This window comes from Lampris incognitus, chromosome 10 (assembly GCF_029633865.1).
Source record: "Lampris incognitus isolate fLamInc1 chromosome 10, fLamInc1.hap2, whole genome shotgun sequence".
Lineage (NCBI taxonomy): Eukaryota > Metazoa > Chordata > Actinopteri > Lampriformes > Lampridae > Lampris > Lampris incognitus.
The window spans coordinates 39423321-39446587 of NC_079220.1; the positions used below are offsets into that span (position 1 = coordinate 39423321).

The following is a 23267-nucleotide window of genomic DNA, read 5'->3' on the forward strand; positions in this document are numbered from 1 at the left end:
ACACTCATCGTTAACCTTTCTTAGAGACACAATTAATCATGTGGGATCCTTAAGGAAACTACAGTTCCCCATTTCTCATACCCCCCACCCCCACCCCCCAAGTGCCACTTGCACAAATGACCCTATTCTTTTTACACATTTGCACACATTCATTTTTACTTGCAAATGCAAATGAAATGTGTGCACTGTAGAGGCCTGGTGTTGGTTGGTATATAGGTGCACTAATTTGGTTGCTATCTTATCATACAGTAGTAACCTTACTTCATTTATTTCTCAGACATCTGTTACACCCTATCTTATGTCTTTTCAAAACTGAATGACAAGCTTACCATTTGTTTTTTCTATCTGTCTCTCCCCAGTTTCCTGATGTTGAACATGTCCACCCCTAGTGAGCTCAAATCTCCGTGTGTGACACGAAACGGTATCGTCAAGCTACCCCCTAGCCAGCCCAATGGCCTTGGTAGTGCAAGCATCACCAAAGGTACACCTGCTGCCAAGAACCGCTTGTGCCAATCCTCCTCAGTACCTTCCATTTTGCCTCCACCAACTTCTCTCTCCTACCATCATCACCACCATGTGGAGCCTCTAAATACTCCCAGCATGCCTCACTCAGCAGCCTCCCTCCTTGGTCCTGACCCAGGAAAGTCTCTGGTGGCACTGAAGCCAGCCCATCACCAGTTGTCCCCTTTCACGCTACCTAAAACTCTGCTGGTGGAGGGCCAGCTAGCCCTGGATGAGAAGCTGCTCAACCACCTTCTTTGGTACTTCACAACCGCTGAAAAGTGTGTGCTGGCACAGGTGTGCAAGACATGGCGCAAGGTGCTGTACCAGCCCAAATTCTGGGAGGGTGTGATACCCATTTTGCATGCCAAAGAGCTCTACACGCTTTTGCCCAATGGAGAGAAGGAATTTGTTAGTTTACAGGCCTTTGCCTTGCGTGGCTTCCAGGCTTTCTGCTTGGTGGGGGTGTCAGACCTGGACATTTGTGAGTTCATCGATAACTACCCGCTGTCCAAGAAGGGAGTTCGTTCAGTCAGCCTCAAAAGGTCCACTATTACAGATGCTGGCTTGGAGGTGAGTTGGGGGGGGGGGGTCAGTTTTCCAGGTATTTGAGTAAAGTTTGAAAGATAATGTTACTAATGTGGTGGGTTTCACAGAGCTAGGTGTGATGGTTTCTTTAACAGCACATGACAGCCTAGTGCTACAAATAGATAGCAATGAGAAGCCATTTAGAAGGTTAATGCATTAGAAAAACCACATCAGAAGCTTTATGCAAAAAAAAAAAAGAAGATTGAAATAATATAATTGGGGATTAAATACCTATTTTTATATGGTTTTTGAAGGATTAAGAACAATGGTAAGCTGTCAATTCTGATGCAATCAGGGAAGTTTTTGTCTATGATTCTAAGTGATGCTCAACAATATTTTGATGAGGTTTCGGCTCATAGACAATGAACCTATTCTCCTCAATTGCAGGGTATTCATAACCTTAAGAAAACATGCTTTATTTTGTTAGATTTAATTGAAGTGAGAATACGTAACCATTGAGCGGACTCTCTTGGCGAAATGCTTTTTTTATGTGTAAGGTTACATGAGGCTGTAGTAAACCACAAAGCGCTTGTTATTAAAAATATATAAAAATGCAATGAATTTAAATTTATCCCAAAGCAATTTACTTGATCTAGAATTAAAGTTGGCTTCACATACAAACAGGTGTAGGAGTGCAAATTGCTATGGCAACTCTTTAAGGTTTTGCAAAACTTAAACAAATCCAAGTGCACAGCAGTGCATAAAATATGGGGACTACTGGATATTGTTATATAACTGTTTGATTACTAATTAATTAATCAATTACTTAGTGCTACAAAATTTTGGGCATGGGCTTAAAATTACATTGTTACATATTTAAAATTCATATAAATATCGAGCTCCAGACTAGCTTTTCCACTTGTAACACTGGTGCTACCAACTTTCTCAGTTGGTATTTTTTGGTACAGCATATTCAATGACCTTGCATGCTGATGAATTGTTGTCTAAATTTGCATACCCTAGTTTTGCATTGATGTAAAGTTTGACAGTGACTCAAGACTTAAAATTTGCAAAACATTTTAATCTAAATATTAAAGTTGAATTTGATATTGTATAGATCTGAATTTTGTGAATGGGAATTTTTCCTTCACGACGTTATAGGCAGTGTTGAACTTGATGACCATTTCATTCTCATCTGTTGAGTGATTACTACTCTCATCTATCCACTGAAAAGTTAGTTGGGAGGGGCTCGGTGATTCGGGTCATGCATTGGTCCCTGCAGGTTTTGGGTTTCTTACTGTCATTGTGCAACTTCAAAGTTTCAAGCTTAAACTGTCTTGACCCAGCAACAAGTTTACCGTTGCCTGCAATTCTATCCTGTGTGTGTATTGTAGGCCACATTGCCTAAAATATACACACAGGATTGCTTTCCCCTTGTATTGCAACCACGGGTGCTGCATTAGCCATTGTGGTTGAAAGTAGTGCTTTTTCTTCTTCACTGGCTCAGTCGGTCTCTCCCTGCCTGCACTTTCATCATCAGTGGTGTCTGAGTCAGAACCTCTCATTGGCACTCCCTCCCCACTAGCCTCCTCCTCCCTCTCCTAATTTTATTTTATTTTTTTAAATAATCAGCTATAGACCCCTTCATTGTTAGAACATAGTAACATCTAAATGGATTGTTGCCAGATTTGGCGGATTTGGCACATTTGCCAGTGTAATTCATGCATTTGTGCATGCGTGCCACTTGCACAAATGCAACCACGTGAAATTTTAACACACACTCCTACATCGTGGATCAATAACGTCAGTCCAATATCCAATGAGTGAATTACGTCAGTATTGGCACCTGATACCAAAATCCTTCTGCGGCTGTGTCAGCTACACTGTGCCACCGAACAACAGAAAATCTTGCCAAGGGACACTATAGAGCACCAAACAGTGTCGTCAATCTAGGGTGCAGCCTCACATTTGAATATGGAGATAGTGAATCATATTACTGTCTTTGTATTAACTTGTGTTTTACTCGTTCTGGGTGAAGGTGTGTGTGTGTGTGTATCGAAATTGGATCGGACTGGTCCGATTCACCAGATTATTGACTATGCGTGACTATGCGAGCACAGGGAAAATGTTTGTGGTCACTTAATAGTATTAAGTGCAGAAGGTGATCATAGTGTCTTGGAAAAGATGAGGTCTTCATTGTTAGAGTGGCTGAAAAAGTGAGAAGGATCTGACTGCAGCACTGACTGCCAGGGGTGCAACCAATCAGATGATCAGATGGCTGTCTGAGAAGATCATTCTGCGAGATTTGGTTTGATACGGCTAATACGTAATACTTAATTGTTTGAATGTGACTGCCTCTCTAATATTATCATATTCTTGTACTTGAGAGATGGGACATTCATGCATATTAATGGTGTTGGTAATGATGCTTTTGCATGTTTGTTAAATTCATGTAACTAGCCAATTGCAGCTCAGAAATTAGTTTTTCATGATTGGGATGTAACAAAGTTCGACTGAAATTTACATTATTTTCTTCGTAAAATTTGAACTGTCTATCGAAAAAAATAAGTATAAAAGGTAGGATTCAGTTTTTCTATTTTTCTCCTTTTAAAAGAGCCCTCCCACATTTCAGTCTCTAAGCCAATATTTTTGCCTGACGTTCATGATGTCAAGTGAAAAAGTTGTATTGGTTACACTGGCTGCAATCTTCTCTTTTAATTGGTGGATTTGTTGCATTATAGTCACCAGCTGTTTAATTGTGTGAAACTGAAATAAATGTAAAACCCATCATCCTGTAATCCCTCTTTATCCCCCCTCAATCCAGATGCACTGTTCAATTCAGTCAGTGATCAGTGCCTATCCATCCTCAACCAAATTGCACCATTTAAAACTAGGAAACAAAAATCACATAACCTCTCCTGGCTGAATGATCACACTCGTGCCCTTAGAAGACTGTAGAAAATCAGAATGACAATGGAAGGTCAACAAGTCCGAATTAGCACATAACACCCTTAAAAAGCAAATGTTAATTTACCAGAATGCATTTAAGAACGCAAGATCAGCGTACTTCTATGAACTAATATCAAGAAATAACCACAATCCTAAAGTTCTCTTTAGAGTAATTTATTCTGTTATTAATGGTCCCTCCACTTCTCTTTTTGAACCTGATGTTGAGTTGTCAGAAAAAAATCTCACTCATTTTGTAAATAGGGTGCACTCCTCTGGCAGCACTCCCCTTCATATCATGAGTAGCTTGCCCCACCCCATTCGTGCTCTGTGCTATCCTTCCTACGCTTCCAGTGTTATTAACCCACCTGTCAACTGGTGTCATGGAACCAGTACGCTGCCCTCTTCTGTTTTTACTTACTTTACACCCCTTATTACAACTACATGGAATACCCTGGTTTCCCTTTTTATTTTCTCCCCTGATTAGCTTCCCTCCTCCTCCCTTGCACTACTCTCCCGATGAACTCCTGTTCCTCAACAAAAGCTACTGGCTATCCCCTATTGCATGCATCTCCGCTCGGTCTGCTGGCATCCTCCGCCACCACCGTTATCTCCATCGCGGCCCCAGACACTCCCGCCATCTACGTCTTTCCACTAACCCCAGTATACAAAAGGTATCCCATATCTAAACTCTATGTTCCCACCGCCCCCCCTCCACTGCACCTCCCCGCACTCCTCACCTGGACAACCTCAGACCTCTCCAGCATGCCCGCACTACACTGCCCTCTCATTCAATCAACCTTGCTCTCCTTAACACCCAATCACTAAATAGCAATGCCCTCATTCTATATGAAATAATCCTGGATAATTCACTTGACTTTCTCCTGCTCACTGAAACCTGGCAACAACCTGATGACTTTTTATCCCTCAATGAAGCCGAAGCACCCCCCCGCCCCCCAGTTTTGGCTACATCTGCAGACCCCGTCCCTCTTGTTGTGGAGGTGGTCTTGCTGTTGTATTTAACTGGAATTTTAGGGTCACTGAGCTCTCACTCCCCACCGTCTCATCATTTGAATTCCTCGCCTTTAAAACCTGCTGCTCAACAACTGTCATTCCCATCTACCGGCCACCCACACCAAATCCATCTTTCCTGACTGACCTTTCTGAACTGCTCACAATAGCCTCATCTCTCCCCTCACGCTTACTACTGCTTGGTGATTTTATCACCCTACTGGACAATTTCAACCTCACCCAGCATGTCACTTTCCCCACCCATGTCGAAGGCCATATCCTTGATCTGGTCTGCTCTGTCAGTCTACCGGTACACAACAGCCATTCATCCCCATTTCCTCTGTCAGACCATAATCTCATCCATTTCACTATTCCATCCCCAACCCCTCGGCCACACCTCCTCAGAGAAATAACATTCTGCAATACTAAATCTATCGACCCCCTCCCACTCTCTGATCTGCTGTCAGCTGCTCTCCCCCTGGAACCAGCCTGTACCTCACCTGATGATCTCACCAATCACCTCAACGCCACTCTGTCTGACTCCCTCAACACACTGGCCCCTCTCAAAGCAAAAAGTCTCCTTCAACACCTCTGCACCCTGGTTCACACCTGAGCTCTGCACATTGAAACAGACTGCCTGCCAACTGGAATGACTTGTCAAGAAAACATCTCTAACTGTCCATCAAGAAGCCCACAAACTCCACCTCTCCACCTACAAAGATGCCCTCACCGCCGCCAAGTCTGCCTATTTTTCCACCATCATTAATGACTCCAACCGTAACCCCCACACCCTCTTTTCCACTGTCATAAACCTCCTCAAGCCCCGTGCCAATGCCCTCTCCAGCTCTACTCCTGAACAATGCAACTAATTTCTCAATTTTTTTGCAGACAAAATCACCGCTATAAACAAATCACTGTCTCCTGCATCTGAACTCATCAGCTCATCAAAATCCACAACCTGCTCCCTTGATCTCCTCCCCATCCCCTACTGAAGAAATGCCTCCCTGCCTCCCTGCCCCTACCTCACCAACCTTTTCAATTCCTCACTGTCCCATAGAATTTTCCCCTTTGCCTTCAAAACTGCCGCTGTCGCCCCAATTCTCAAGAAACCTGGTCTTGATTCATCCTGCCTCAACCACTGTCGGCCAATCTCCAACCTCCCCTTCCTCTCAAAAACCCTGGAACACCTTGTCGCCACATAACTCCAAACCTACCTACACTCCAACAACCTACTCGAACCCCTCCAGTCCGGTTTTCGCCCACTCCACAGCACTGAAACTGCACTCCTTAAAGTACTCAACGACCTTCTCACCTCTGCTGATACTTGAGCCCTTAACATCCTCATCCTCCTTGACCTGAGTACAGCCTTCGATACTGTGAGCCACAACATCCTGCTCACCAGATTGAAAGATGTCAGTATTGAAGGCACCATACTCAGCTGGCTCCAGTCTTACCTCTCCAACAGGTTACACTTCATCTCACTTGACAACCACTCCTCCATTCCATCCACAGTCACACAAGGTGTTCCCCAAGGTCCTGTACTCGGCCCACTCCTTTTCATCATCTACTTCCTCTCTCTTGGCCAGATTCTCCGCCATTTCAACCTGGACTTCCACTGCTATGCTGATGACACCCAGATATACCTCGGCACCAAATCCCCTCACAGTCCACCCCTGTCTCACATCAACTCCTATCTGTCTATAATAAAAGTCTGGATGCAGCAAAACCTCCTCAAACTCAACAGTGACAAGACTGAATTCCTCTTCGTTGGCTCCAAGTCCACTCTCAGCCAAATCAACAACCTCACACTCACCCACCATCAATGGCACTATTGTCTCCCCTTCCTCCCTCGCATGCTACATTGATGTAATCCTTGATCCCACCCTCTCCCTTGAGCCCCATATCCGCCAAATTGTCAAATCCTCCTTCTACCACCTTTGCGACATTGCAAAAATAAGACCCTCTCTCGCATGCCCTGCTGCTGAGACACTGATCCATGCCTTCATCTACCCCCGTCTTGATTACTGCAACTCACTCCTCTATGGCATCAGTACTAGCTCTATCAAGAGACTCCAACTGGTCGGGAACTCATCCGCCCGACTTTTAACTTTCATTGAGTCCTGGCACCACATCAACCCAGTCCTAAAAGACATCCACTGGCTCTCCCACCAGATCAATTGCAAAATCCTGGTTCTCACTTACAAAGGCCTTCACCAACTGGCTCCCCCATACCTCAGTGACCTCCTCTACCCCTACCAACCCTCTCTGTCCCTCAGATCCACCTCAGACTCCCTTCTCTCCACCCCCAGGTCCAACCTCCGTGGCTTTGGTGACCGAGCCTTCTCTAGGGCAGCTCCCAGGCTCTGGAACTCACTCCCCCAGATCATTAGAGATTCAGAATCCCTCCCACTATTCCAAGCCCGTCTCAAGACACACCTCTTCTCCATTGCCTTCTCATGCACCCCCCCACGCCCTCTTATCCACCCCTAATCTGAGGCAGACTAAGGACCGAGCACTGGACCTGCTGCCCCCTCCTCTTGGAACTCCCTTCACAAGCACTTCAGAGACTGCTACGATCTGCCTACATTCAAGTCATTAATCAGGACTCACCTCTTCAGACCTGCATTCATGTGTGATTAATGTTGTGTTGCATGTTTTTGGTGTGTTCATTTTAAGTTTATTCTAATTTATGTAAAGTGTCTTTGAGTCTCATGAAAAGCACTATATAAATAAAATGCATTATTATTATTATTATTATTATTATTATTACTATTAGGTCCCAAATCCAGCCATGCTCTTGCATTCATTCCATTCCTATGTTAATTCTGCCTCTTTTACTCAGTTTAAACTAATGGTCCCCAAACTATGGCCCCTGGGCTGGATACAACCTGTCCCCACATTCTGGGTGGCACCCGAAGCATTGTATGTGATATATTGTATCGGGCCCTCTGGTTTTAGTTTGACTTCCCGCCCTAAGGTGCATTTCGCTTGAAATTCCAATTTTTTTTCCTCTGCTGGCTGCCGTATTTAAATGGCCATTTACTCACCACAGCAACCGTTCGCACCACACAGGCTCCCGCCGCAGTTCGCGCCTCCCCCGATAGCATCCGGATGTGCGCCGCTTCAGGCAATGATGCAGCGCTGATGACCTTCTTCTGGCCCTGAAAAATGGATATGAGCCGGAAGTGGCCCACATGTATAATAGCAAATATGCCAAATCAAATGTGGACCTTTTTTGTCAAAGACGCGGTGCTCTTGACAGCATGTAATCTGGATGTGACCCTGAAGTGGGCCGTATGGTAAATGGTGAATATAGCCCAAATATCACAAAACAAATATGGGCCACCTTTGGCAAATATGTGGCACATGCAGCATTGCTATGGCTTGGTTCTGGCCCAGATCTGGCAAACAGGAGCGGCGCGCCCAAGTGCCATCATTCCACGCGGTATGTGGGCCGGATGAAGTGTCGGGTGTGGGACGGGTCCGAGCTACAGCATTTTGCTATCTCAGTCAAGAATATTGTCACGGGTGTTTGGGTTTTTTTTTAGCCTCACTCAATAATTTTCTGTTATTTTCAGAGGAAATGTCAAAGATGAATTGTAAATGAAAAAATGATCATGAGTGTCGGATATTCAACGAACAATAGACTGATAATTAGTTTTTGTTCAATGCAAGGACAAGGCAATTTGTCTGATATGCCAGGAATCGATAGCGGTTTTCAAGGATTACAACTTGCACAGACATTTTGAGACAAAACACAAAGGCAAATATGGTAATCTGCAAGGACAAGTGCGGACAGACAAAATAAGAAAACTAAGGGGTGTGCTAGCTGCAATACAGGATACATTTTTAAGGCAAGCTCAGCGAACCGGTCATACATACGGGCTAGCTTTCGTGTGGCGAGACTGATAGCTAAAACCGACCGGAAAGGTCTTCCCTAAAGGTGAGTTCATAAAACAGTGTTTAAGCGTAATCACAGAGGAGGTGTGTTGGATGGTGCACAATCACGAGGAGGCAGGTCGGATTAGAACCGCCGTTTACTTAACTCAAGGATCATTACATTCTGTTTATAATGTCAAAACAGGAAACAGCATATTAACATAGCACCACCTAGTGGTGCAAGAGGATAACATTAATATCAATATAAACAGAACACAACATCTCCGCTCGATGGTGTTTTAAGCCCCAAACGTACTCTTCCAGGCAGCACTGCATGGAAGGCACTCCCCGCCCCCAACAGTTTCATCCAATCAAAATGTTTTAAAAAAATGACATATGCATTGAGATATAGCCAACACTAGCTGCTGGGGATTTGCTTTGCTGAACGGACACCTCAGCTAGCTAGCTAACTGTAAACAGATTGCAATGGTAGATTTTAGCTAACTATTTTAAGCCAAGGTTAGCTCAAATGCAGTCAATCTGTTCAAATAGCTGGCAGTGGTGAGCATTCAGTTTATGTTGGCATGTACTACTTTTGAACTTATCCGTGCAGGACAGAGTTTACTTAGTAATGGGCTAGCAGTTAGCGCTAGCTAAGTTCCAGGCAGCCAATTATTTTTTTTGGGTCGTTAGGAGAGCGACTGAGTAGTGCTATTGCTATGTAGTTAGGCATTAGACTATGTCTCCCAGTCTGCTTATTTAAACAACTACGAGACAACCTAGTTTTAAGTGAGCTGCACAAAGGCATGGTTGAGTGGGTGTCTTTCCAAAACTCCTTTAGGCATCCAGTTGTTGCTAGATAAGTTGTAAGACATCTAAACATAGTAGCTAAGTAAGTTGAAGCAAAACTGTCGCCAAAATGCAATCTAGGGTCTTTTTGTGAATGTACACGAGTCAAACATTCGTTTAAAAGGATATTTACGTCAAACGCTGCACTTTTAAGATTGACGTTTGTTTGAGTCGAACTCCTTCACTGCAGAAGGAGGGAAAATGTTGAAATCTAGCGCCAGTGCTGTGATTGGCTGAAACTGTAGGGGGCGGGGAGTGCCTTCCATGCAGCGCTGCCATGAAGAGTACGTTGGGGGCTTAAAACACCATTGAGCAACATCTCCTCTCTCTGTAAAAGAAAGTTACTTCTAAACCAGCATCAGTAAGTGAAGTAATACTTGGGGTAGTATTGGTCAAGGATCAATGACCACACCGGGTTAAAGAACTCAGGTTTTATCGTGGCTCAGTAGGCAGACGTAATAACCATACATGGTAGTGGTGTAACCATAATAACAGTCCGGGTAGTACATAACACCTAGTGTAGTTCCAGTGGATATACATGGCATTATATCACTACATCCCCCCTGTTTAGTTTTCAATTTTTACAGTATCAAAATACTCTAGAACATTCCAATGTGGTACAATCATTGATTAGCATTGTACAGTCATTACACAGAGGTTGCCCTCTCTTTTTTTTTTTAGACAACACACTCAAAATTGTCCATCTCAAAAAACAATAAACATATTCAGAGCACTCCTTTTGTGTGTGATTGTCTCTACTCATAGTCCTTGTAGTGAGCTGGTTTGGAAACAGCTCTTCCATATCTTGTGTGTACTGTCTTGTGTGTTTCACAGGTTTGGCTGGAAGAAGTTCCAGCTGCATGCATGTCCTGTTGAGGTTCTGTGAAGCGGGTTCTTGCGCTCCTCAGTGCATGGGGGTGGTGAATTTCCCGCAGGTGGCTCCTGCCACGTCTGAGTTTGTTCCCGCTCCTTGGCTCATCGCACTTTTGTACGACGGTGGCTGGATACCAAGTCCCTTTTTCCTTGTTTAGGACAGATACGTGCTGTCCGGGACCGAGTGGAGGTAGTTCTCTGCCGCTGCTGCGGTCATGATGTTCCTTCATGTTTGCTGTTCTCTGCTCCAGGTGGAGTCGGTTTTCCTCCTTGCCTGGGTCCTCTCGACTCGGCAGCAGGGTGGTGACCGGCCTTCCGAAGATCAGTTCTGCTGGTGATGGTAATTTACTGTCAATGGGTGTTGCTCTGACCTGTAGTAAGGCCACTTGTATGTTACCTCCTTGTCTCATGGTTTTCTTCACAATGGATTTGATGTGTCGCACATGCCTCTCAATTAATCCATTGCTTTTTGGATAGTGGGGTGAGCTTGTCACGTGCCTGATTCCCCAGTCAGCTGTGAATTTCTGGAACGCGTGCCCTGTGTACTGGGGTCCATTATCTGTAAATGTCTCGTCAGGCCTTCCAAAAAGAGACATGTACATTTCCATTTTTTGTGCAACTGCCCGGCTGGACACAGGCATGGGCATTTCATCCACTAGAGGGAACTTAGAATATCTGTCCACAATCAGTAAATACTGATGTCCATCGATCTCGAATAGATCAGAAGCTAGGGATTGCCATGGTTTTGACGGTGTGTTGTGTGGGTTGAGAGGTTGCTTTGGATTTGCATCCTGATGTTCCACGCATACGCTACATGACCTGCAGACTCTTTCGATGTCATCGTTCATTCTGATCCAGTAGACACTTTCTCTCGCCAGTCGCCGTGTCTTTTCGATGCCCTGGTGTCCTACGTGCAGCTGTTCGAGTATAGAATCAGTCATGGAGTCTGGGATGAGCACCTGTCTGCCTTTGAATATGACTCCTGCTTCAACTGCGAGCTCATCTCTGAATGACCAGTACTCACGTAGTTGTCTTGGTAGAGCTTTGATGTTCTCTGGCCATCCCTGGTGGATCAGCTCTTTCAGTGCATTGAGTCTGGGGTCGCTGGTGGTTTCCGTGCGGAGTGCGTCCTGTTTCTCAGGAGAGAAGTTTATCATTGCAACAGTGAGCATCTCTGGATCCTCGACTTCTGCCTCTATTCCGTCAATGCGCTCGTCCAGCTCAATGTTGCTGTTGTTCTCAGGGTTGGGTAGTCGGCTGAGTGTGTCTGCCAGGACCATCTGGTTTCCTGGTCGATACGTGACCTCGTAGTTGTATCCTTGTGTTTTTATCAGCATTCGCTGAAGCCGTGGCGGGGCGGCATGCAGTGGCTTTGTGCATATGGTAACGATGGGTTTGTGGTCTGTAACTACAATGAATGACTTCCCATACAGGTAGGTATGGTATCGCTGCATTCCATAGACTATGGCCAGCATTTCTCGCTCTATGTTGCTGTACCTGGATTGGCAGTCGTCCAGTGTCTTTGAGCCAAAAGCTATGGGTCTTTTGTTCTGCACTAATGCCACGCCCAGTCCTTTCTGTGATGCATCGACCTCAAGTGTCAGAGGTGTGCTTGGATCATAGTACTTCAGGCAGTCATGTTCATTGATAACTGATTTCAGGTCCTCAAAGCTCTTTTGGTGGTCAGTGTCCCATGTCCAAGGCACATCACTTTTCAGCAGCACCCTCAGTGTGTGTGCTTTGTCTGCGAACTTTGGGATGTAGGGTGACAGGTAGGTCAGCATCCCCAAGAATCTGCTCAGTTCATCTTTGTTCTGGGATGTCGGCATTTTCTGGATGTCCCTGATTTTGGCTGGGTCAGGTTTGATACCTTTGTCTGTGTACAGGTTGCCAGAGAATGAGATGCTTGTCTGTTTGATTGTGCACTTGTCACTGTTGAACACAATACCTGTCTTGGCTGCTCTCTCCATCAGGTTGGTCAGGTTCCTGTCATGCTCCTCTTTGCTTGCTCCGTAGACTGCGATATCATCTTTGCCTGGAAGAGATCTTGAGAGACACTGATACCAAATGGCAAACGTTTCCAGCAGTATCTACCAAATAGAGTTCGGAATGTGGTTAGCAGTTGTGACTCTTCCTCTAGGTGTATTGACCAATATCCAGCTTTTGCGTCAAGTTTGCTGAATATTTTTGCATTTGCAAACTTCGGGTTCAGTTCCTCCACAGTAGGAATCTTGTGTGGGCATCTCCTAAGGCTGGCATTAAGCTTTTGGGGGTCTAAGCATATGCGAAGGGAACCGTCTTTCTTTGTGCTATATGCCAGACTCGAGCACCAGTCTGTGTGCTGTTCTACTTTTCTTAACACATCTTGTTCGACTAGGTTATTCAGTTCATCTTTCAGTTTGTCTTTGATGTGAATGCTGCACTTACGTGGTGGGTCTATGAATGGTTCAGCATCCTTTTTCAGGAAGAGCTTGACCTTTCCACCGAAGTTGCCAATTTTGTCAAACTGGTCTGGGTATGCTCTCTTTAGGTCTGCACTGTTAGATATGGTCATTTTGGGTTTTGTCTGTCTTGTGTTGACTTTTTTCTGGTTTGCATGTCCTTTCTCGGTCACTGCATCTACATTGACAGTCACTAGGTTTAACAGTTCACATGTTGGCAGCCCAACTATGGCTGGCCCTGGTACGTCTACAACATAGAACTTTGCATTGATCCATTTGGATTCTTTGTACGGGCATGGAATGTCAATGGTACCTAGGCAGGGGATGGCGTGACCACTGTATGCAGATAGCCTCCTGTTGGTTTTTTTCCGTCATTTCTGGGTGCATGCATTTTCACCGTACATCTGCTTGAAGGTACGCAATGGGAGTGTGTTGCCTGACGCACCTGTGTCTATCTTCAGATGTAGTGTGTATCCACGACCAGGTAGGTCAGGTGGTGTCACCTTCAGGACTGTGTACGCCTCCTCTCTGGCCGGCTTGCTGTGTATGCTATGCATTCACTTTTCACTGATAGTTATGGAGTGGAACTGTTTCTGGTAAGTACTTTCGTTCTCACTGTCTGTTTCACTGCTACTCTCTACAGCATGTATGCGAGTCCTGCTCTGTTGCTTTTTGTCTATATAGGTTTTGCACTTGTGCTGTTTGTCTTGTGGTGTGTGGGACTTACTTCCCCCGCTCCTGCTCTGGCTGGAGTGTTCCTGGCGCTCTCGTTTGGCCTTCCTGCAGCACCGCTCCCAGTGACCTTTTGCACCACACGCATTGCATTCATCATCATATGCAGGACATCGACGTGGTTTGTGGCTTCTCCCACAGTTACGACATATGCGGTCCCTGTCCACAGCGTGGATTCTCTCATTGTGTGACAGGCTAAGTTTGTCTAACTGTTCATTGCCTGCTGTCAGGGCTTCATATTTTCGTCCCTCGGCCAGAACCTCTGCTAAGGAATATCTTTTTGGTTTGCTGTATAGATCATTCCTCAGGGCATCATGGGGAGTGCTCGCAATAATAGCTCAATCATACGCTCGTTAAGCTCTTCGTCTGAAAACTGACATTTCTGTGCTAGTGTTCTGGCTCTGGTCACAAAATCATCAATATTCTCATCTGGTTTCTGTCTGTGTTGCATCAGTTTCAGTCTATGGATTCTGAAATTTACGTTCAACTTTAGCTGTTTTTCAAAGAAGTCCCATAGTTTGGCAGGCTTTTTCTTTTCATCATCGGTGAGTCCACTGGCGTTCAGTCTTTTTAATCCTTCATCTCCGATTCCACGGCATATTTTCCTAGCTTGTTTAGCTGTGCCATTTATTTCTTCATCTTCTAACTACAGAGTCATTTTCTGTTTATACAGTGAAATTGCCTCACCCAGGTCCGGGTCTGACCAATTCATCGTCGGTAGATGCGATGCCATGACGTCTCCTGTTACTAGCTAGCTAGTTAGCTTTGCGGCTAGCTCAGCTCCGGCGCACTCTTGCTTGAATGATGACAGAAATTATCCACGGACAATTTTATCAGTCTATCTTCATTCCTCATAGAGAGTACTTTACCGCTGCCACCATGAAGTAATACTTGGGGTAGTATTGGTCGAGGATCAATGACCAAACCGGGTTATAGAACTCAGGTTTTATCGTGGCTCAGTAGGCAGACGTAATAACCATACATGGTAGTGGTGTAACCATAATAACAGTCCGGGTAGTACATAACACCTAGTGTACTTCCAGTGGATATACATGGCATTATATCACTACAGTAAGATTCTGTAATCACTGCTTACTATTTTCCAAAGATGACTAACATTAGGTAACAGTAACACAATACTTAAAGAGCGGGGTAACCAAATTGAAAGATTTGCTTCAAAATACTTTATAAATGTGGGAGATGTATTGCTGTTGACATGTTAAAATGTGTTTGAACCATGTAGATAACTGATTTGCGGAGTTAGACCGTTTTTGGGTATTTTTCCCGTTTTCCTTTTTTGATTTTTTTTGGCCGGCTTCCTTGGTGACGTCGCCGTCTTCCTTTCGGTGCCACGCGCCCAGAGTCTGAAACCAGTAGGCGCTGCAGATTTTTACATGTTTTTGAAGCTTTGTATATACTTCGCAACATGTTTAAAGTGGCGGGTAACTGAGCTCAAATCTGTGTTTTGGGATACCCATACCCCAGGAAAACATATCAGTAACCACCCAGTCAATTCTGTATGATTAACGAGTAGGGTAACCAAATTGACAGATTTGCTTCAAAATATTTTATAAATGTGGCTTCCTTGGTGACGTCGCCGTCTTCCTTTCGGTGCCACGCCCCCAGAGTCTGAAACCAGTGGACGCTGCAGATTTTTACACGTTTTTGAAGCTTTGTTTTATATATTTCGCAACATTTGTAATCATACAGAATTGGCTGGGTGGTTACTGATATGTTTTCCTGGGGTATGGGTATCCCAAAATACCGATTTGAGCTCAGTTACCTGCCACTTTAATGTATGTAAACAATATACCTTAACATCTCTAATCCTCAATAACATTACGTTTCATTTACCATTTTTTTCTGATACTATCTTTCTTTCTAGATCATGGTCAATTCTTCAAAACCAGAGTATACATCAAATAAAGATTTGTCAACAGTATGTTTCCCTTATAACAGGCTTGCTCGTAATATTTTTTTTTCTTTCCCATTCCTTTTTCTAGCCATCCAATGGCTTAAACTTACAGTCAAACTTTCAGTATGGGACATAGTCCTTATGCCAACTAGGCTTGTTTCTTGCACGTGGCTGGATGTGGGGAGTGTGCGTGTGATGTGATTTTGAAGCAGAATTGTTGACACGTTCATACTCAGCTGCAGCAGGAAGGGAAGCGAGGTGGGATGTATTCCATTTTTTTCCATCACTAAGCAAGAAGGTGCTTGTGCCTACCTTCTTTTCCACAGTCACTGGTCCACTAAATCTCAGGTGTGCTTTGGGGAAGTGGTGAGGTATTCTTATCCGAACCCTCTCTCCCTCCTGACAAAGAGGTGCGTGGGTGCTACGTTTGGAGTCAATGTAGTGCTTCATGTTGACCTGTTTTTCTTGGATCATTCTGTGCACAGAATCACCTTGTGCTGTCAAAGTAGGTTGCAGGGGCAGTATGTTCAGTTTAGTGCGCATTCTTCTGCCAAAAAGCAGTTCATGTGGTGAGACTGCAGTGGTGGCATGTGGAGTGGCCTTGTAGACTTATAGCCAATCCAACACAGCCTCTTTCCATGGCCGAGACTGCTGGATTGCAGTCTGGATGCAGCTCTTCAGAACATGGTGGAAACGTTCAGTGGCCCCGTTGGCCGCCGGATAGTAGACTGATACCCAATTTTGGAGGATGCACCTTTCCTCAAGAAACTCAGTGGAGGCTGCTGACGTGAATTGAGCTCCATTGTTTGTAACGATGCTTTCGGGGTCACCGTGTCTGCTAAAAACAGAGGTAAGAAACTGTATTACGTCAGCAGTTGTTGCATTGTGGGAAAAGGCCAACTCAGGCTACTTGGAGTAGTAGTCTGTCAGCATAATAGCATAACGGCAGGCAGGCACAGCTGTCTGGAAAGGCCCTACTATGTCAAGACCTAGCTTTTTCCATGAGCGATCTGGCAGAGATACTGGTTGTAGAATGAGGCTTAGCAGTTTTATCATTAGACTGGCAAGGGATGCATGTGGCTATGCAGGCTTGGACCTGAGAGTCCATCTTCGGCCACCAGTAAAGGTCTCGCAGGCGCTGCTTAGTGTGTACAACCCCCTGGAGACTCTTGTGGGCCAGAGTGACATAAGGTAATTGGTACAATAAGGCGGTTGCCTCTGAGGACATAGTTGTTCTTGACTGAGAGTTCATCTCTGATCTTGTGGTAGGCCGTTAGATTTTGACTCACTGCTTTTATTGATAGAGGCCATCCCCTGTCGATCTGTTAACACAGTGCAGTCATTTCAGGGCAGGTAGAGCAGGCTGCTTCAAACTCAGCCACCGACAAGGAGCTGAGTGTAGAGGAGATCTGGGCGACTATCTCGGGCTCCACATCCATTGCAGGGTCAGCAGAGGCAGGTAGGGGAAGGCGTGAAAGGCAGTCAGCTGTAAAGTTTTGGGAGCCAGGTCGTTAGATGACATTATATTCAAAGCAGAGAAGGCGTGCCATCAGTTTGTATTTGAGCGAACACAGCCCCCAAACCGTGTGGGGTCAAACAAAACGAGTGCTGGACTGTTTACCAGGAGCTGTTTGACTTCATCAAAATTGTTTTGTGCAGCATCAGTCCATGTAAACGTGTCTGTAGCACTGACAGCCTCGCACATTGGAGCTACAACTGTTGCAAAGTTGGGCAGGAACTTGGAATACCACGACACCAGTCCTAGGAATGAACGCAGGGAAGCAGCATCAGTCGGCGCAGGAGCCTTCAGGACTGTGATGGTATGCTCTCTGGCCGGTAGAATACCATCTGCAGTGATGACATGTCCAAGGAAGTGGAGGGAGGGCTTGTTGAAGTGTCATTTATCATCATTAAGCACCAAGCCGGCCTCTTTTAGCTTTTGCAGCATGGTCTCAAGGTTTTGGTTGTGTGAAGCAGTGGTAGGACCATAAATAATCAGGTCGTCCAAATAGTTTTGAACACCTGGCAGGCCCTGGAGGATGGTGGCCTTCATTTTCTGGAAGGCAGAGGGTGCAGATGCCAAACCATATGGCACTCTACAGAATCTGAAAAGGCCCTCATGTGTAATGAATGCCGTGAGGTCTCTGCTATCCTCATGCAACGGCACGTGGTAGTACACACTTGCCAGATCGATCGTAGAGAACACTTTTGCTCCCTGCAGGTTGGAGAGCAACTCATCCATGTGTGGCAGTGGGTAGCAGTCTGTAATCACAGCCGCATTTGGTTCACAGAGGTCCACACACATACGGATTCCACCTGTTTTCTTTTGTGTAACCACTATCGGGGACACCCAGGCAGAGGCATCAACCTTCTCTACGATACACACTTCCAGTAGGCGCTCCAGCTCAGCAGAGACAGCATCCCTGACTGCGAAGGACAGATGACATAGTTTTTGGTGCACTGGTTTAACACTAGGTTCGATCTTAACGCGATGCACAAAGGCCTTTGCACAGCCGATGGCAGGGGCAGTAGGAGCGGTGAGAGCAGTGGTCATTACAGGAGCAGAAGTAGCCGGAGCAGAAGAGGGGGGATGGTATTTCCACTAATACAGAGGTGTAGAGCAGTCATCAGGTCTATCCCGAGCAGTGGGGTTCCTTTATCCACTACAAAGAACGTGGCAGGGGCAGTGATGTCATCTATACTCACTTGAGCCTGTAGGCACCCCAGACCAGGTATGCAAGGCCGGGTGTATGACACAAGGCAAACAGCAGGTGCAGACAGTGGTGAGGTAGAGTTTGGCATTATGGATACTGATGAATCTGTATCCACAACTAGTTCAATTTCCTGGGCAGGAGTAGTTGGTGTGTGGACATATACATTGCACAAAATCTTCTTTGGAGCATAGTAAACATCATCTAAGTAGAGCACTGTCAGTTCAGGGAGTTCAACCTCATGCACAGGCTGGGTTTGAGCAGATCTGCAGACACGAGCAAAGTGTCCTACTTTGTGGCATGCATTGCAAGTGGCATTTTCACCTGGGCATTGTGGAGAGTTAGCCAAGTGACTGTCAGAGTCACATCTGAAGCAGGAGCGGGGTGATGCAGGCTGTTAAATAGCAGGTGGCTCAGCTGATTGGGAGGGCTATCTGTCCCGCTTCCTAAAGGCACGTGACCTCGACTGTACAGCCTGTACTGGGACACTGTGGTCTGGTGCCATTGCTTTAGCTTGTTCAGTAGCAGATTCAATCTGTGTTGCTATATTGATAGCCTTATCTAGCGTTAGATCAGGTTCAAGTAGCAGTCTCTCTCTTATACGCTGGCTAACTACATGCTCAATTAACTGGTCACGGACCATCTCATCCATTTTATCAGCAAAGTCACATTTAGTAGCCAGTTCACGCAAAGCAGTAACGTATTGCAGAATAGTCTCATGCGGTGCCTGTGTCCACTTCCTGAAAATATGCCGTTCAACAACGACATTGGTCTTAGGTATAAAGTAAGCCTGTAAGGCAGTAACAGCAGAAGAAAATGTTTCACCCGTATCTGATAATGTGTAAAAAATCCGTTGTCCTTCAGTGCCCAGACAATGTAGCAGAACAGCTCTCTTGCGAGCCTCAGGCCAAACATTTCCAGTTGCATTGATTACCAGTAGGTAATTGTTGAACATCCGTAGCCATGTACTGAATGGCATTGCAGGTTCGCCCGGGCAAGGCAGGAACATCGCGGAAGAAGGCACATTTACAACAACTTTCAGAAAATATCAGCCAAAAGCATAAAACAATCTTTGGGTTCACTCGTTGCATTTTGTAGTGTTGGATGGTGCACAATCACGAGGAGGCAGGTCGGATTAGAACGGCCGTTTACTTAACTCAAGGATCATGTAGGCAGCCATCATTACATTCTGTTTATCACGTCAAAACAGGAAACAGCATATTAACATATCACTACCTAGTGGTGCAAGATGGTAACATGAATATCAATATAAACATAACCCAATAAAGAAAATGCCCTGTAGCAAATACAATTACACGGAGAGTTGAAGAGATGGGAGTCAACGTGCACAATCAATTGCAAGATAAATCTAAAAAAAATGTTTTCTTGCTTGCACTTGACGAAAGCAACGATATTAAGGACACCACGCTGTTCGGGTTTTATTCCACACTTAACTCATTAATTAAACAACTCATTCAGTTACATCCATGTGCATTCTTAGTGTGTCTTCTTCATCTAAATCTATCTAGTTCACATAGATCTCCCAGGTAAGTACTAACAGTTAGTGCCATCTAGTGGACAGAACGTGTAACAACATCCAATCATCACATCCCCTTTCTTTGAGGCAAAATGCAATAGAGGTAAAATATCAAATCACTACTGTTGTGGCAGGATGAGGAAAAACACAGCAGACGAAGGCGAGTTTGATGTTTATTCCTCAACTCCAAAAACCAAACTACAGCAGGAACAACCCTGCACCGGCGAGCCCGGGAACCTAAACCACGCCCCCAGCTCACAGTCCTGCTGGGTGAGAGGCACAGCCCCTAGTGTCCGCCACACAGCCCCCCCCCCAACACCCAGAAGGGACTCTTGGAAAGAAAATTAGTGTCTCACTGGAGGCTTAAGCAGCCTGCCGTAACGGCTGCGCCGTCCCTCAGTCGAAACAGTAGGTGAAACACAGTCCAAAGCCGGCTGAGAAGCAGAATGCTGAACCCGTAAAGACACTGCCGGGGTCCTGGAAGTAGGACGACCCCGACGGGGAACCTGGCCCGGAAACACAACTTCGCCTGCCACCCTGTGCGCCGGTTTAAGCCTATCAAGCGTGACACGCTCCCTACGCCCACCCATATCCAGCACAAAACCCTTAGGACCCGTCTCAAGAACCCGAAATGGGCCATCGTATGGGGGGTGGAGAGGCGAGCGGTGAGCATCATGCCATACAAAAACAAAACGAGCCGACATGAGCTCCGCAGGCACGAACGACCGCGGAAAACAGTGGTGAGCGGGGCCTGGAACCCGAGTGCTGTCGAACAAAAAAGTATAAACGGCCGGACGGGGTCGAGGAGCGGAACTCCCAGGCAAAAATTCCCCAGGGACGCGGAGCGGCTGACTGAGCACCAGCTCAGCGGGCGAAGCGTCGAGGTCCTCCTTAGGAGCCGAACGCAACCCGAGCATAACCCAAGCTAAACGATCCACCCAGTTACCATCCGAGAGCGCAGCACGCAGCGCTGCCTTGAGCGACCGGTGAAAACGTTCACACAAGCAGTTAGCCTGAGGGTGATACGCGGTAGTGCGGTGTACCTGCACACCCAAGGATCGCTCAAGTGCCGACCAGAGCTCTGACATGAACTGGGGGCTCCTGTCTGAGGTGATATCTGACGGAGTGCCGAAACGGGCGACCCAGGAGGACAGAAAAGCGCGTGCGACAACCGAGGATGTTGTGGAGGACAGAGGGACAGCCTCTGGCCACCTGGTGGTCCGATCTACCATTGTGAGCAGGTGCGTAAAACCCTGTGAAGAAGGTAGAGGGTCCACCAGGTCCACATGCACGTGGTCGAAACGTCTGGCCGGGATCGGAAACGGTTCGAGGGGCGATTTAGTGTGCTGGTGGACCTTAGCGCGCTGGCACGCTACACATGCAGCTGCCCACCCCTTGACGTCCTTGCGGAGGCCAGGCCAAATGAACTTGGAACCGACCAACTTCACCGACGCCCAAACTCCAGGGTGCGAGAGGGAGTGAATCGAATCGAAAACTCGACGGCGCCAGGCCACTGGAACAACGGGGCTGGGACGGCCGGTGGAGACATCGCAGAGGAGGGCAGGACTGCCTACCTGCATCACAGCGTCCTCTAGCTTGAGGCCGGTACGCGTTGACCTAAGGGCAAGGACGTCCGGGTCGCTGGGCTGGTCGGCAGCCATAGCGGAGAAATCCACACCGAGGTGCACAGGACACACAAGCACACGCGACAGACAATCAGCAACAGGGTTGGACTTCCCGGCCACATGCTGAATGTCCGTTGTGAACTCGGAGATTGCCGCTAGGTGGCGCTGCTGACAAGCAGACCACGGCTCAGTCACCTTGGACATGGCGAAAGTCAGCGGTTTATGATCCACATAAGCCGTGAATGGGCGACCCTCCAGCAGGAAGCCGAAATGCCGGGTTGCAAGGTGCAGTGCCAGCAACTCCCGGTCAAAAACGCTGTACTTGCGCTCACTATCTCGCAGTTTGCGGCTAAAAAATGCGAGTGGCTGCCACGCATTCGCTACACGCTGTTCAACCACAGCCCCCACGGCTATGTCAGACGCATCGGTTGTTAAAGTTATGGGCGCCGTGGGTGTGGGATGGGCAAGGAGGGCAGCGTTAGCCAGGGCGCACTTAGCTCCGTCAAAGGCCTGGACCCGTTCGGGAGTCCAGTCGACAGGGTCGTTAGCCTTCTTAAGCCGCAGGGCTTCGTAAAGTGGCTGAAGGAGGTGGGCAGCGCGAGGGAGGAAACGGTTATAGAAATTCACCATGTCTAAGAATTCCTGCAATGCCTTAACAAAGACTGGGCGGGGAAATTCCGCCACCGCTTGCTCCTTAGAAGGCAACGGGACCGCGCCTTGCGGCGAAATGCGATGACCCAAGAAGTCAATCACCGGCAGTCCAAACTGACACTTGGCCGGGTTGACTATCAGGCTGTGTTCGTCCAGACGACGGAAAACCTGTTTCAGGTGCGCCAGGTGCTCTTCAGCTGACGGACTGTGTGGGGTACTTGGGATTTAGTAGCCCCCCATCTATTTTTTATTTTATATACTTACCTTCATTGACCACTCACTAATAGTAAAGAGGAGAATTGTCTGCTGTGTTGTTGTGATAGCCGGTTCTCGCCACAGGAGGGCACTGCAGGTTAATTGCTTCTAGCCTGTGTGACGTAGTGCTGGCTCTCGCCGTGCACTCTGGAACATAGAGTCGTCAGATGAGTGTTGCCGTTCGTATAGTGAGCCATGCTCTGAAAACGTGTCCTCTGTAATGTCTATTTGACAGATGGAGTAAAACAACAAAAACACCAGCCCTTGTAAGTGTCATTCTTATCAAGTGTGCTACAAATATTGGTGCCGAAACCCGGGAACAGCGCCATTGCCACCATTGTCAGGAGAAGAAGTGGGGAGCGGAGTGAGAACACGTGACCAACAATGGAACTGGAGCTTGAGCAACTGCAAGACAGGCTGAGTGAGACCCTCCTGCAGTTAGGGCTGGACCAGTTAAAAGAGGTGTGTGTTATTGCTAAAGTCCCCACTGAAAACCAGACAAAGAGGCATGCGCTGATCAGACTTATTAGTGAAACTGTGGATGAAGCAATTGAGAAGGAGGATGAAGAGGTAGCACGTCAGTTTCTGTCCAGACTAGTGGACCTCTCTAGTGAAATGAAGCAGAGAGGGGCGGAGTCACATACTGGTGCAGGTGCAGACAGTACTAACAAGGATGCTGCTGAATTGGCAAGCTTACATGAACAATATCAGGCCTTACAGTCCAGCTTTACTGCATCCACAAAAGCGCTTGAGGAAGAGATATCACGCCTCAGTGAGAAACTAAGTCTTAAAGAACCCAGTAGACCTAGTCAA

The 23267-nt window shown here is 46.5% G+C and overlaps 1 protein-coding gene across 1 annotated transcript in view; it reads left to right on the forward strand.

Moving 5' to 3' along the window:
* fbxl16 (F-box and leucine-rich repeat protein 16) overlaps positions 1–23267 on the forward strand; it is a 267781-nt gene that overhangs the window by 8352 nt on the left and 236162 nt on the right. Inside the window, exon 2 of the mRNA XM_056288272.1 lies at positions 360–1074. Coding sequence (XP_056144247.1) covers positions 360–1074 — 715 coding nt within the window. The remainder of the gene's footprint in view (positions 1–359; positions 1075–23267) is intronic.